Source organism: Phaeoacremonium minimum (assembly GCF_000392275.1).
Source record: "Phaeoacremonium minimum UCRPA7 unplaced genomic scaffold PA7_03_scaffold_492, whole genome shotgun sequence".
In the NCBI taxonomy this organism is placed as follows: domain Eukaryota; kingdom Fungi; phylum Ascomycota; class Sordariomycetes; order Togniniales; family Togniniaceae; genus Phaeoacremonium; species Phaeoacremonium minimum.
The window spans coordinates 52,214-65,031 of NW_006921394.1; the positions used below are offsets into that span (position 1 = coordinate 52,214).

At 51.9% G+C, this 12,818-nt stretch overlaps 4 protein-coding genes across 4 annotated transcripts; 2 read left to right on the plus strand and 2 right to left on the minus strand.

Moving 5' to 3' along the window:
• Positions 1-957: 957 nt before the first annotated feature.
• Positions 958-4,579, plus strand: UCRPA7_6702 (putative dna repair protein rad51 protein; the record flags this gene model as incomplete). Its single annotated transcript, XM_007919239.1, has 4 exons — positions 958-1,591; positions 1,648-2,272; positions 2,831-3,702; positions 3,753-4,579. The coding sequence occupies 4 exons, from the start codon at positions 958-960 to the stop codon at positions 4,577-4,579; spliced, it is 2,958 nt and encodes a 985-aa protein (XP_007917430.1).
• Positions 4,580-4,826: 247 nt separating this feature from the next.
• Positions 4,827-5,934, minus strand: UCRPA7_6703 (putative vacuolar protein sorting-associated protein 26b-b protein; the record flags this gene model as incomplete). The annotated part of the gene is made up of 3 exons (XM_007919240.1): positions 4,827-5,090; positions 5,171-5,643; positions 5,718-5,934. The coding sequence occupies 3 exons, from the start codon at positions 5,932-5,934 to the stop codon at positions 4,827-4,829; spliced, it is 954 nt and encodes a 317-aa protein (XP_007917431.1).
• A 726-nt stretch (positions 5,935-6,660) lies between these two features.
• On the plus strand, positions 6,661-7,572 carry UCRPA7_6704 (putative 60s ribosomal protein l9 protein; the record flags this gene model as incomplete). Its single annotated transcript, XM_007919241.1, has 4 exons — positions 6,661-6,706; positions 6,899-7,202; positions 7,285-7,462; positions 7,522-7,572. 4 exons carry the CDS (start codon positions 6,661-6,663, stop codon positions 7,570-7,572), a joined length of 579 nt encoding a protein of 192 aa, XP_007917432.1.
• Positions 7,573-8,347: 775 nt separating this feature from the next.
• Positions 8,348-9,442, minus strand: UCRPA7_6705 (hypothetical protein; the record flags this gene model as incomplete). Its single annotated transcript, XM_007919242.1, has 1 exon — positions 8,348-9,442. The coding sequence occupies one exon, from the start codon at positions 9,440-9,442 to the stop codon at positions 8,348-8,350; it is 1,095 nt and encodes a 364-aa protein (XP_007917433.1).
• Between the last annotated feature and the right edge of the window lie 3,376 nt (positions 9,443-12,818).

Below are 12,818 nucleotides of genomic sequence, written 5' to 3' on the forward strand. Positions count from 1 at the left end.
CTCAATTTTGCACACTCTTCATATGTTCAAATTAGGCCTCAATATTCTCAAGAGATGAGATAGGGTAGCTGGTATACGAGGTACAGCCTTTAAAGGCCGGGTGTGGCTACCCCAAACAAGGCACGCTTCAGGGAGAAACCCTTAACTCGATTCCGAGAAAGAGCCTTACCTTGGGTCCTCCGCCTATCTCAAATTTTTTTTTTTTTTACTTTCAAAACATCTAGGCTACCTATCATTGGGCTTATGTTATCTGATTGATTTTTATCATTATAAGGGAAGTGTGGCGAGGCTGCGTATAAGTGTAGGCAGGATGTCGAATACACTACTTGACTGCGTGGCAACAGGGAGTGCTTTGTTCTCGAACATGCTGGCAGAGCATGTCTAGGATGATATCTACTTGAGACTTGGAAAAGCGAACAAAATCAAATGATAAATAGTAACCATTGGGTACAATATCAAAAGATCCTATACAGGAGTTCACAAAATTGCCCACCATAATTTAACTGCGTGTCTACCTACTTAGGTAATTGGGATTGACACTCTACGAGAAAAGAGCTCTAAGCAAGCACCACTTAGCTCTTGCCGGACTCTCCCTTGGCTCAGGTAGCATTGCAGACCAATCTCATGTCGCCATTCCAACTGTGTAGAAACAAGGATTCAATGACGGGTCTAGAAATGCTCGACCAGATTGCTGACAGCGGGAGAATTGAAAACGGTGTTGTTCAAAGTAGCTAGGTAGCTACCGGTGCTTGTACAGGAAGCTATGAGCGCACGGGCCTACCTAACTAGTCTAGCTGTTTTCCTTTCAAGGCAGAACGCTAGAAACCACCTGGAAAGAAGGCGGACAGAAATTCTGCCACCAACCTCAAGACGCGCCTGGGCTTTTCCGCGCGCCGACAACGTTTCCCCAAACTCTGCGACAACAAGCCTGGAGCGAGGTGCAGAGACGAGGCCAAGATGGATTCGGAGCCGCCGTACATCTACAAGGAAACTCGGGTCAATCTCGACTCTGCTTCCACAGCGTCGATCGTCCATATCCGCTTGCCCTCAGCCACCCAGAACAGGTCCAGAGACCGTCGAACTATTGGCTCTGAGAAATACGCCGAGGAAGAGAGAGCATACCGAGCAAAGAACCTAGCGACAGCCTCCTCCATCTACCACCGCAAGCACCACAACGCGCCGCGCAGCTTCTTGTGGAGAGTGCTGGAGGACGACACCGTGTTGAGTGTACGAGCGGTCGACATCTCCAAACAACAGAATGCACATGATGCAAACCTCATTCTTCACTTCCATTTCGCCAATGCTATCCGCCCTTCCTGCATTGCGTTCGCCGATCCCCTCGAGCACGACGCCCTGAGCATATTTGTTTTGGACCAGTCGAATTACCTATACACTCTCCTGCTTCGTCCCGATCACTTTCGCAAGCGATCAGCTACAGAGAACGGACTGGGCGACTCCTGCAAGACGTATCTATCATCCACATTTAGCTTCAAACACCCACACCGACTATCCGCAGCTAGTGCAGACCAAATCATCGTTACTTTGCACGATGGCGGTCTCATAAGATTTGATCAGAACAAGGGACATGACAGTACGCACGATACATTTCAAGTAGATGCTTGTCACAGATTCGCTGACTGTATATAGCCGTTGTTCGTCCATGGAAAGACACTATCTACACCGCCCAGGGCTGGGCCAAGGGTTTGCGAAGCCTTATTCCCTTCCAAGGAGGCCCGACGATCAAGCATGGGAGGGTCAACATGGAGCTGAGTGCTGCGACTTCGATCGCCATCGATTCTATGGGATTCGACGATGCATCCTTTCTTTTCACAGTCTGCGTTGACCACAGATTGAGGATATGGAACATCCGAACCGGTGCCATTCTCTACACTGGTGATATCTTGAACACCGAACGTAACCCACAAGAGATTGGCAAGTGGATCATTGAACCCGGTCTGGCGAATCTTGTGAGAGTCGTTGGACGCTCCGAAGGCAAACGCTTGCTCGTGACATACTCTCCCGTCGGGTCGGGTGAGTTCAAGTTCTGGAAAGTGGAGACTCAAGACGAGAACACAATCTATGTCCATGACTGTTTCCCAGATCGCAAGCTAGTTCCTCCAGCTCCATCATCAGCAGATGTGTGGACGCTTGCCGACTTCGCAGCTGGGCAGCCTACAGGACGAGAGATACATTTGTGGACCTTGTGGAAGAACAATATGAGCTATCGCGTCCAGAAGCTGGAATTCAGCCCAGAGCAGAACGGAGAGTCATGGTCGGATGGCTGGGTGGGAGTTCACATCGACAATGCGTTGCCGACAGCGCAAACCTCAGGACCATGTGACCCGGTAGACTCGACAGAAAAGTGGCTGAAGGTCTTATTTCATCCAGGACGGTTTTCCAAGTCAACGCTTGAAACAGCACTCTCCATGTACGAACGCGGATTAGGCTCGTCAAAAGATGCCTCTTCTCGGGGTACCAAAGGTTTGGCAGAGTCGATCTGTTCCGTTCTCGGATCTACCGCGACGCTAGATAAAAGCTCATCAGGAGGTATGGACTTCGAGCAATTTCGAGCGACTAGCGAGATACAATGGCGGCGATTCTACCGACTTGTGGTTGAACTTGACAAACAAAGAGGCGAGGCTTTGTCTTTGGCGCTTGATTCTGAGGCAGGCATGGCTTGGGTGTTGTGCGCAGACCTCGTTGCTGCAATGCGCCAGTGCAGTACGATCGATCAGGTCTATCATAGCCTTTCTGCACCGGACTCGACAACGGAGAAAGTGGCAGCCCTTATCTCGGCTGGCTTGAACTTCCTTGATAACTTTTCGGATAGCATTTTGCAACAAAGTGCCTCCGCGCTCCGATCAGAGTTGTTCGAGGACTCGTCGAAGACAGATATCGAGCGCATCCAATCTTTTTTCGACAAGTCGGGATTTTGGCGTCAAGTCTCGGATGAAGATGCCGCCCAAGTTGTTGAGGCACTCGGAAAGGATTTCAAGTCGGTGACTTTTGAGCTGTATCGGGCTCTTTTAGAGCTGGTGACGGCAACGGATGATGCACGAAGTCGAGACATCCAACATCCCTTGACCGAGTTCGGCCGCAAAGTCATTGTAAAGGCAGTTCAACAAACAGTAGGGCTACATTGGCAGGTGCTGCTCAGCCAGCTTATTCTCTTGGTACATATGGAATTCGAGTTCGACCAGGATAACGAAGCCGATGCGTTGCACTCAAGATTCGACATAGGTCTAGTATATCGCCAGCTCATTGTCGCTCTACAGAGATTGGAGCTGGTGCGATGGCTGGCAGAAACTGAAATCAGTGTACCCATACCCAAACCTGACAGATCCTCAATATCCGCATCTCCATCCGCATTAAAGCGAGCTGGCGAAGATATGCAGGTTATCACAGCATTCGAGGGCAATGTCAGTCATCTTCTAGGCTTAGTTGGTGTCAACGGCGAGCCACTTGCATCGAACTTGACAGAAGCGGTAATCGACATCTGCGCATCAGACAGCGACATCGAACTATCCCCGACACTCATCCAATGCTCTTTGCTAAAGCGAGACCGACCCGACCTGGCGCTTGAATTGACACCGTTCTGTAGTCAGTCACCTTTCTCAACTTACGTGCAGGGCCGGGTGTTCCTCGCTTTGAAGGACTATACAAGTGCTGCTCTCCTGTTCAAGAAAGCAGCGATCGGGATGAGTATGATTCGCCCGACCAAACATGATGTACTTAGCTTACAGTGATGACAGGTGTTCCAATGAAGCATGCCGACAGACATAGCGGAGGCTTACTGGACGATACCGAGTGGAAGCTCCTTAATTCTGGGCTCGCCAACTATTATTCCCACGTGGTCTCCCTTTACGACCGCCATAAGGCCTACTCTTACGTGGTTGACTTCTCCCGACTATCTCTGCAGTTCGCAAATGGTCAGGATTCGCACTCTATTAGGACAGAGATGCTGAGTCGACTATTCACAGCGTCGACAACCATTTCTCGCTTCGAACAAGCTCACACGACCCTTTTGTCAATGACAGACCAGGCCCTACAGCGCTCGTGCCTTAGAAAGCTGGTGGAAAGGATGTGTGAGACTGCACAGACTGCCGAGCTGATTGCTCTTCCCTTCTCAGGTCTACAGGAAGATGTCGACGAGACTCTTCTTCAGAAGTGCCAGGCGGCGACGGACGTTGTCCAAGGGACGCCTTACCATAAGATCCTCTATGCTTGGCGTATCAGTCACAATGACTACCGCGGGGCAGCTGCCATCTTATTTGATCGACTCCAGAAGCTACGCCAGGCAGGAGCGGGCGATAAATTAAGTGGCGATGATGTACTGGATACCCCAGTAACGAAGCAGTTCCTGATGCTCATCAACACGTTATGCTGTGTGGATACCAAACAGGCGTGGATAACCGTCGAGGAGCGAGCTAGACCTACAGAGGTGGAAGCCCCTAAGAGAAAGGTTGTCACGCTTGCGGACATCCGCAAACAGTACCAGGACGAACTGGACAGAATTGCTGCCATCCAGAATAACCAGTTCGGATTTACAGCGGAGGATGAAATTATGGATGATTCATGAACCAAATAAAAATTACGGACGGCCTGTCCCGTATGATGTCTTAAAAAAGTTTGGGTGTGGGATGATACCACCGGGCAATGTAAGAAATAGACCATAGGAGCATTGCTGGCAAATCAAGTGAAAGCGTACAAATATCCATTAGAAGAAAGCCTTGTAATACCTAACGCCGCGACCAATGCTAAAATTGCTCAGGAACCCCTTCACGAGTTCATACATACAAGTGACAATCGACCCCAAGTCATTCTGCTCATGCTGGGACAGTGGTTATCCTATTCTCAGGAGGTAGAGGTAGTCCATCTGCGCCGTTTGCAAGCTCTGGGGCCTGACGGAACAGGATGATCTCGGATTGCTTGAAGTATCTCCGAGCATCCTCATCAATCAGAACCAGACTCAAGTAGTACCTTGTAGAGAACTTCTTGTTTACATCCCGAAAAGTGGGCGTTAGATCAAATCCACCGAGGAAGAGCCGTATCGGGATCGTCTCTCCTCTTGAAGGAGAGCCATCCATGATCTAAAAGCAGCAAGTCAGTTTTATCTTCACTATGGAATTGAATCAAGCTTGAGCTGCCAGCATGGCGATCGAATACTCACCTCAAACCGCACTAAGGTTTCGCTCTCATTGTACTGATTTGGCGCGGCACCAGTCGTCTCTCTTCTGATGATTGAGAGTTCCATATGCTTGATCTTGAGACGCACCAGGAGGAAGTAGATCCTACCCACAATCACGTCCTTGAGGTGATATTTGCTCTTGCTGTACTCGAACTCGATGTGCAGGCAGTCCTCGATACCAACGTCCATCTTGATGCTGCTGTTCATCTCGGGCGGGATTCGATAACTGTACACCCAAATATCCTTCTCCCGAATGACATCGGCCATGCGTCGGGAGACGGTTACACGGACAAAGTAACGCAACTTGACGTTGATACCATTATAGGACTCGTATTGTTTCTCGACGTTTTTGAAATTGAAGTCGAAGGTCTGCGGATGTTGGAGTTCGCCTGGGGCCGCAAGCTCCTGCACTAGGGATAGGAACTCATAGTGGTTGCCGCGATCGAAAAACATCTCTGCAGTAAGCACTCTTAGTCCAAAGTCTTCCCAAGTGATCGAGAATCGGAAACGCGCGGGCGGGAGGCCGTACCTATCGTGCCGATAAATTGAACCTTGATACCGGTGTGCTCCAGCCGCTTGCCATCTTTCGGTCGCACTGTGACTGCGCCCTTGACCGACTCGCCGTCCATGTATAGCGGAGCTTTCTCGCGCCGGTTCTTGTCCAGCTTGACATCCACCATGGACCGGTCATCGGCATCTTCTAGGACGATGTCGATATCGACCGGTGTCGCAAAGAAATACGACATGTTGCCGGCCCCCCGTGAGCTAGGCAGCTTGAATATCTGCAACGGGCAAGTCGGGAGAGATGGTTTGAGGGATACGAAACCGCGATGCGGAGTATCAATCGAGTGCTTGACTATCGGAAGGTGCCTTGAGTGCAGGTGGTCGTCAGCTCCTTCTCCACGGAGGCGGCGTCACTGTCCACCAAGCTACCTTAGGTACCTAGGTACACCTGCAGGGGCTGGGCTGGAGAGCTTGGAAAGGTGCAACCAATCAGCGCCCACGAGCTCCAAGACGGTAGCTTTCAACCGTGTAGCTTCACCTTTCTTTCCGAAGACCACAGCCAGGAGGAGATCGTAGACGTTCTCAGGCTTGAAGAAAAAGCTCTTTGATAGATAATAAACTAGAGGAGGATTTGGCTGCCAGAATATTCTCAAGAACTTCGCTCCTGGATGCCCTGTTCTACCACTAAATCTGCTTATGTCCTTCATCACGTGATCATAGACAGGGGAGAATTTGTCCACTTCTCACCGCCCTAAGGAGGTTCGGCTGATCTTGTCTCCGTTGTATATGCCCCGCCAGCCATTGATTTTTTTTGAGGTTCTTCCTACATCACGTGCATCCTCCCTCCTAGCGGAAACCCTAGAATTTCCCAAGCCCACTGATTCCGCCAAAAATTTCGAGGCCGACTTGGACTACGACGTGACGCTTCAATAACCACCCCAGCATCTCCTCACGAAAATACCGACGAGATGAAGTACATTCATTCGGAGGAGTCCCTGGAGATTCCGGAAGGAGGTACGATTACTTGCGACTCTCCCCGTTGTCAATTCGGCCAACAAGAGGTGGAACACCCCGGATCCTCTGCGCGAAGTGCAGTACCATGATGCGGCAGCGGCCTGGATCCGGGGCTTGGGCGAGATATTCTGGCAGGATTCACAGGGAAATGGGATCATTGGGATCATTGCTGACTGAGTTTTTGTCTAACAGTCAAGGTCCACATCAAGTCCCGACTTGTCACCGTCGAGGGCCCCCGAGGAAAGCTCACCAAGGACCTCTCCCACATCGCTGTTAACTTCTCGAAACCCAAGAAGAACGTCATCAACATCGAGATTCACCACGGCGTCCGTAAGAATGTCGCCGCTCTCCGAACCGTCCGCACCCTCATCAACAACCTGATTATCGGTGTCACCAAGGGCTTCAAGTACAAGATGCGATACGTCTATGCCCATTTCCCCATCAACGTCAACATCGACAAGAACGGCGAGACTGGCAACTACGAGGTTGAGATCCGGTACGATTTAAATTGACGCTCCCCGCGACGCTGAAGGCACGCGAGATATTGTTGGAGTTGGAGTACTGACATGGTATGACAGAAACTTCATCGGTGAGAAGATCGTCCGAAGAGTCGTGATGCAGCCCGGTGTCGATGTCGAGGTCTCCAAGGCCCAGAAGGATGAGCTGATCGTGTCGGGCAACTCCCTGGAGGGTGTGTCCCAGAGCGCTGCGGACATTCAGCAGATCTGCAGAGTACGGAACAAGGATATCCGAAAGGTAAAGTGCTTCTCTGGGGTTATAGCTTCTCGGCTCTCAAAACTAACATTCCTCTTTAGTTCTTGGATGGTCTGTACGTCTCGGAGAAGGGCAACGTTGTTGAGGAGTGAAGGAATTGGGCCACGGTCTCTTTGTGCTTTCTGGGTCTTACAGGAGTGGCAGGGGTTTTCATCGGCACTTGCATCATCATGTAGCACGATGCTACGAATAAAAACGGCCAATTCCACAAAATAAACCTCAGGTCAAACGAACCCTCCAACTCCGGTGTGGATCAATTGCTATGTGACTGCATATTTTCAAGGGAGGGACTCAACAGGTTCATTCAAATGGAGACTTCTCGACGGAAGCTCGCTCTCTCATTAATTGTGCCGTGTGCTTCCTGATCTATTCGTAACCGCCTTATTAGGTTAGGTCCCAAGCTGTCTTCATACATGAAACATTCGACATAACCCAAACGTTGCAGCGCTATTCGACGACAAGCTGCTTGCATCCACCCTTATACTCTAGGTATCTCATCATATCCTGCTATTTCGTTTTAACCCATGCTTGAAGAGGCCGCGAATCGTGAAAAGGGAGAAAAATCAACAGGTGCCAAACGCCGAGTGATGTGGAGGGGGTGAACTAATATATACGAGATGCGATCCCAGGGTGATATGCAGAATCCTAGGGAACTTCAGGAGCTGGCGCCTGATGCTATAAGGTGAGATATACAATCGCAAGGGGCGAATTCATCATCGCCGAGACGGAGCCCGAGAGACACGCGATCTCTCGGTCCTCCGACTGCGGCGAGTGTCTCTCGTCCGTCCGCCAGAGCTGGCGCTACCTGAACGCAGATGGTCAGCCACCGTCTTTGGAATCAAAGATGGCCAGGAACGGCTCAACGGGTTACTTACTAGGACTGCTGGCTGTGTACGAATCCGAGAAGTACGAGCTACTAACATCGCTCCTCGTCTTCGTGGCACGCCGCTTCTTGTCTCTCCTGAGACCCAGGAGCAGAAGCAGCGTGCCTGCTGCGGCGCCCAGGCCTAACCAGCCTGCACCGCTCGACTTCTTCTTCTCCGTGCGCCGCGACCCTGCAACCGTCGACGGCCGCCCACCCCCGCCGAACCACCCAGTATGCCTGTCACGGCGGGAGTGGACTGACCCATGGCGGGTGTACCGCTCCTCTTCGATGACCGTTTCTCGACTCCTGCGGTCCTTCTTCTTTCCTAGGCCGAAAATGGCAAGGAGGCCGTGCCACAGACCCCGGACGATGCAGCAGAAGCAGAGGAGCAAGAGCAGGATGACACCGGCGATAACACCGATAACAATGCCTGCAATGGCGCCTCCACTCAAGTTGGAGCCGGTGCTCCCGCTGGAGACTGCTGTGCCGTTGCCGGTGGTTGTCGCACTGGCCAAGACGCCTGTGCCCGTGGTGGTGGCCGTCACGGTGGCGCCGCTCGTCACCCGGTAAGGGGCGCTGTACTGGGTCGTGATGGTGGTTCCGCCGGTGGTAATTACCGTCGTCCATGTCGTGCCGGCGTCTCCACCTCCTCCACCAGCATTCGCCATGCACTGGTTCTCATATGCGCAATATTGCCAATTCGCGCAGCATATCGACCCACAGGCAATCTGGCCCGTTCCCGGCTCGGGGACACAGGCAGCGGGTGCTGGCGTTGTCGCTGCCGGGAAGTAGCTGCTCTTGGTGGAGGTGAACGTCTCGGTGAGCGTCCAGGTGGTCGTGTAGAGAGCGTATCCTCCTCCTGCGGCTGCATTGGAGCAGCCCGCAATGCCATTTGACGTATAACATTCCTGGCCCGAGCCGCAGCAATACATATTATTGTAACCGCAGTATTGCACGCAGTCTCGGTCCATGAGATAACCCACGCCCTTGTCGTGTACATCGTCTTTGGGGTACGGGTGGGCCGATACTGAGCGCAGCAAGAGAACGGATGTAAGCGCAGCCAGCGGGCTCGGCCGCAGGTGCTGTAGGAAGCGCATGATGAAGCTCAAAGCTTCGAAGCTCTTAAAATTGGGGCAATTCAAACTCTCGAATATCCAGGGCCAAGTAAATTTTGTCGCTGTGATTGTCGTCGCCGTCGTCGAGGCGGTGAGCTCGTCGTCCCGCCGCTGTGGCCCCTCCACAGCTTGCTTCGCGTGGTGACCGCTCTCCACAAACTTTGAAGTCTGGAACCCGCAATTGTCTTGCCCTTGGCGCCTCGTCCCGTCCCGGTGGTTTCTACTTTTAGTCGGACCTGCTGGAATGGAAGGAATGCAAATCGCCCGGTGGGGATTTTCTAGCTCTGTAAAGACCGACAGAAATTGTCTCAGTCGCTGAGACGTTGGTTTGGACGTCGGCTGGGTGAGGTTCGTGATACCGATACCGATACGGATGAGATGGGACGGATGGAATGGAGGGGAACAGAGTGAGTGCGGAAAGAAAGATGGAATGGAAAAGGCGGGAGAGGGTGTGACGAGGAGAGATGGAGATGGAGATGGAGGCTGCAGGTTTTATTTGAATTGCCGGTGGTTGAACTTGCAGCCAGCCAAGACCCTCTCGCAAACGACTCTTCGTGAGTGGTGTATTGATGGTATTGGTGGATGATGGGGTGGTGGTGCTGGTGGTGCTGGTGGTGCTGGTGGGCTGCGATTGTCACCAACCTCCTGCCCCCAGCCTTCTGCTTTTCGAGATGACCTCGCTTTTTTTTTTGGCTCCAGCAACCAACGAGAGGGACTTAGTTGCGTCACAGGCCGGGCCCAAAGAAAACAACAATAATCAAAGGACGGAATTCAGGGATCTAGCCAGCAATCAATCAGCGCATGCAGGAAATCTGAGGGGGCAGGGAAATCAGGCTGTCCTTAATTGCTGTCTGTTAATGTTCCCGTCTCTCTGGCTCTCTGTTCTCTCTGCAACCGGGTACGGTACGGACCGTACGGTACACCACTCGGAGCATATACCTCCTAATGAGCTGGCAGAGCTGTAGGCTTGTCTCTGCGCTGCAATTGAATGGAATGGAATGGAGTGGAGTGGAGTGGAATAAGAGGTATCGTATGCTATTGCCTTGTCTGCTTGGGTACTTCTGGCTCTTCGCTGCACCCAAGGCAATTCATGCATACCTTAGGTCGCCATCGTGTTCTTCCTGCACCTGCACCTTGGGCTGCCGTGTGTTTACTTCCCCAGCCCCTCGCCAGCGTTTACTGGACAATTATCAGAGCTGGCCCATGCGCTTATCGCTGTCGATTGGCCATTGCAGGGGGAGGGGGCCACCCAGCTACCGCTCGCTACCTTTAAATCCTTCCACGGTTAGTCTACCTAGGCAGTATCTAGGTACAGTACCTTGGCTAGCTTGGGGCCTTGTTAGGTGGGCTCCAAGGTTCTCGAGCCCATCCCGGGACCTGGACCGTTAATAAACGGTTTCCTGTCTCATCCAGGGTCAAAGTCCCCGACTCTCTTACCTAAGCTGCGACCTTACCTCGATATGCTGGTCCTGTCCTCACCTTACTAGAGAAGAATATCATTTTCTGCACTAGTGTCTTTCTTTGGGTGTCTCTTCCCTCTTTAAGTTTCTCGTCTTCATCGTCGGATCGAGCTGAAGAGAAGGACTGGAACGGAAGTTCAAAAGCTCCAGATCCTGGATAGCTCCAACGAGAAACATACATCAGGTTGCTTCCACCTTGACCCCATGGAATAGCCAACGAACGTCAACAGATCTGCGCCAAGAGGCTCTTCTGCAATCATGATCATGATCATGTGGTTGAAAGAGTGCGCCCGGTTGACTTTGATAGACCGGGACATTTCAGAATTAAGCTCACGCACCCCGGACGAGCTGCATCGGCCCGCGAATGTAGATTGCGTCGAGCCAAACATCCGGCGGCGGAGGCTAAACTTAAGTATAGCCATTCCAAAGCCGCATCGCAGGTTTGCTATCGAAAAGATAACCGTCGACAAGGCTGCCTCTTGACCGGCCAACTACGCTTGCAAGATGCCTGTCAAACACTCGAGGTCTTCTTCGCCAAGATGACAACAGACGGGGCTGCCGACAACTGCCTGTCACCCCTCCTGCTGATTTTGGAAGGCGATGAAGACCATGCTACTTCGAAGCATCATCCTGCCAACTTGCCGCACAGCAAGGTAAATGAGCCGACTCACATCGCCTTTGGTGTCTTCGATAACGTTACGCTTCTGCAGTGAGGTCCTTATCGACGGGTTGCAAAGACCTTCCCCAGAGCGATTCACAGGAGCGTACATAGTTGCTCGATCGCAACTGCAACCATGTCGATCATTTCCCCTTTCACTTCTCACTCGACGTTTCCACCTTCCCCGAAGGTGTTGTCTTGTCTGAGCTATTCCATACTGTCAGTCTTCGGCCACTCACCTGCGCGTGTCCTTCCTCATCATTCGAGAGAGTATATCCTCGATTGTTGGCAATGCTCGCTCAGCCATGAGCTTTTCTCTTATCTTGTTGTTCCTTCTTCGATATCATACACCGCATGGAGGCAGTTCACTGCAGTCTCACCGTTTATGAGTCAAGTACATGCACAGATACGTGCTCGAGATGTAACGTGCACATTGTCATTTTCTGGCCTCGACTGCGCCGAGAAAGACCCGGAACTCCAGCAAGGCTGGAGAGTCAAACCGCACGAATATTTGGGTTCCAGCGCCAGAGCTATCACATCTCCGCTTTATTCGAAGGACAAGACTCTATCTGCGGCTTCTCCAAGCAGAGCCGCTTATCGGCATTCTGCATATGTCACACATGCAAATTCTCCTAGCTTGCACCTAGACCTAGCTGCAAGGGATCAGCCAAGTCCGTATCTCCTGTGAACAACTACCCTACCGCCGACTGCTTTTACAAAGGATTTCCCCTCACAGTGTCGGTGGGGTCTACCATTTCTCAAATGCGCCATATGCCTGTGAACAGACAAGCCTTCGTCAAGTTACCTTCCCACTATGGCACCACTGCCCGTTGCGCAGTGAGACAGATCCCGCCCGGCATCTGCTTGACGGTGCGGCTTTGTCATGTATCCGGCCCCCATGACAGCCATATCTAGGGCTGCTTGGGGAACCAGCCTAGGTTGCTCTTGGCAGGTCTGCTCCGCAAACCGAGAACTGGCCTGCATTATAATCTGTCTTCTCAATCATCTGACACGCTCATTGTACAATTCACCCCTGTCGGAACTCGAATACATGTTCTCGATGGCCTTGAGTGCTTGCTGGAGGTCACCCTCCGCCCGGTTGGGCTAGTAAGCACTGCTGCACATAAAGTCATTTATCAACCCGCACCCCGGAGTCAGTTCGCTTTGGCATTTTGACAAGTGTCTTAAGGATTTATGTCCTGGAAGCCGGAACTATGCTTCGTCTGTCCTTGTTGGCCGC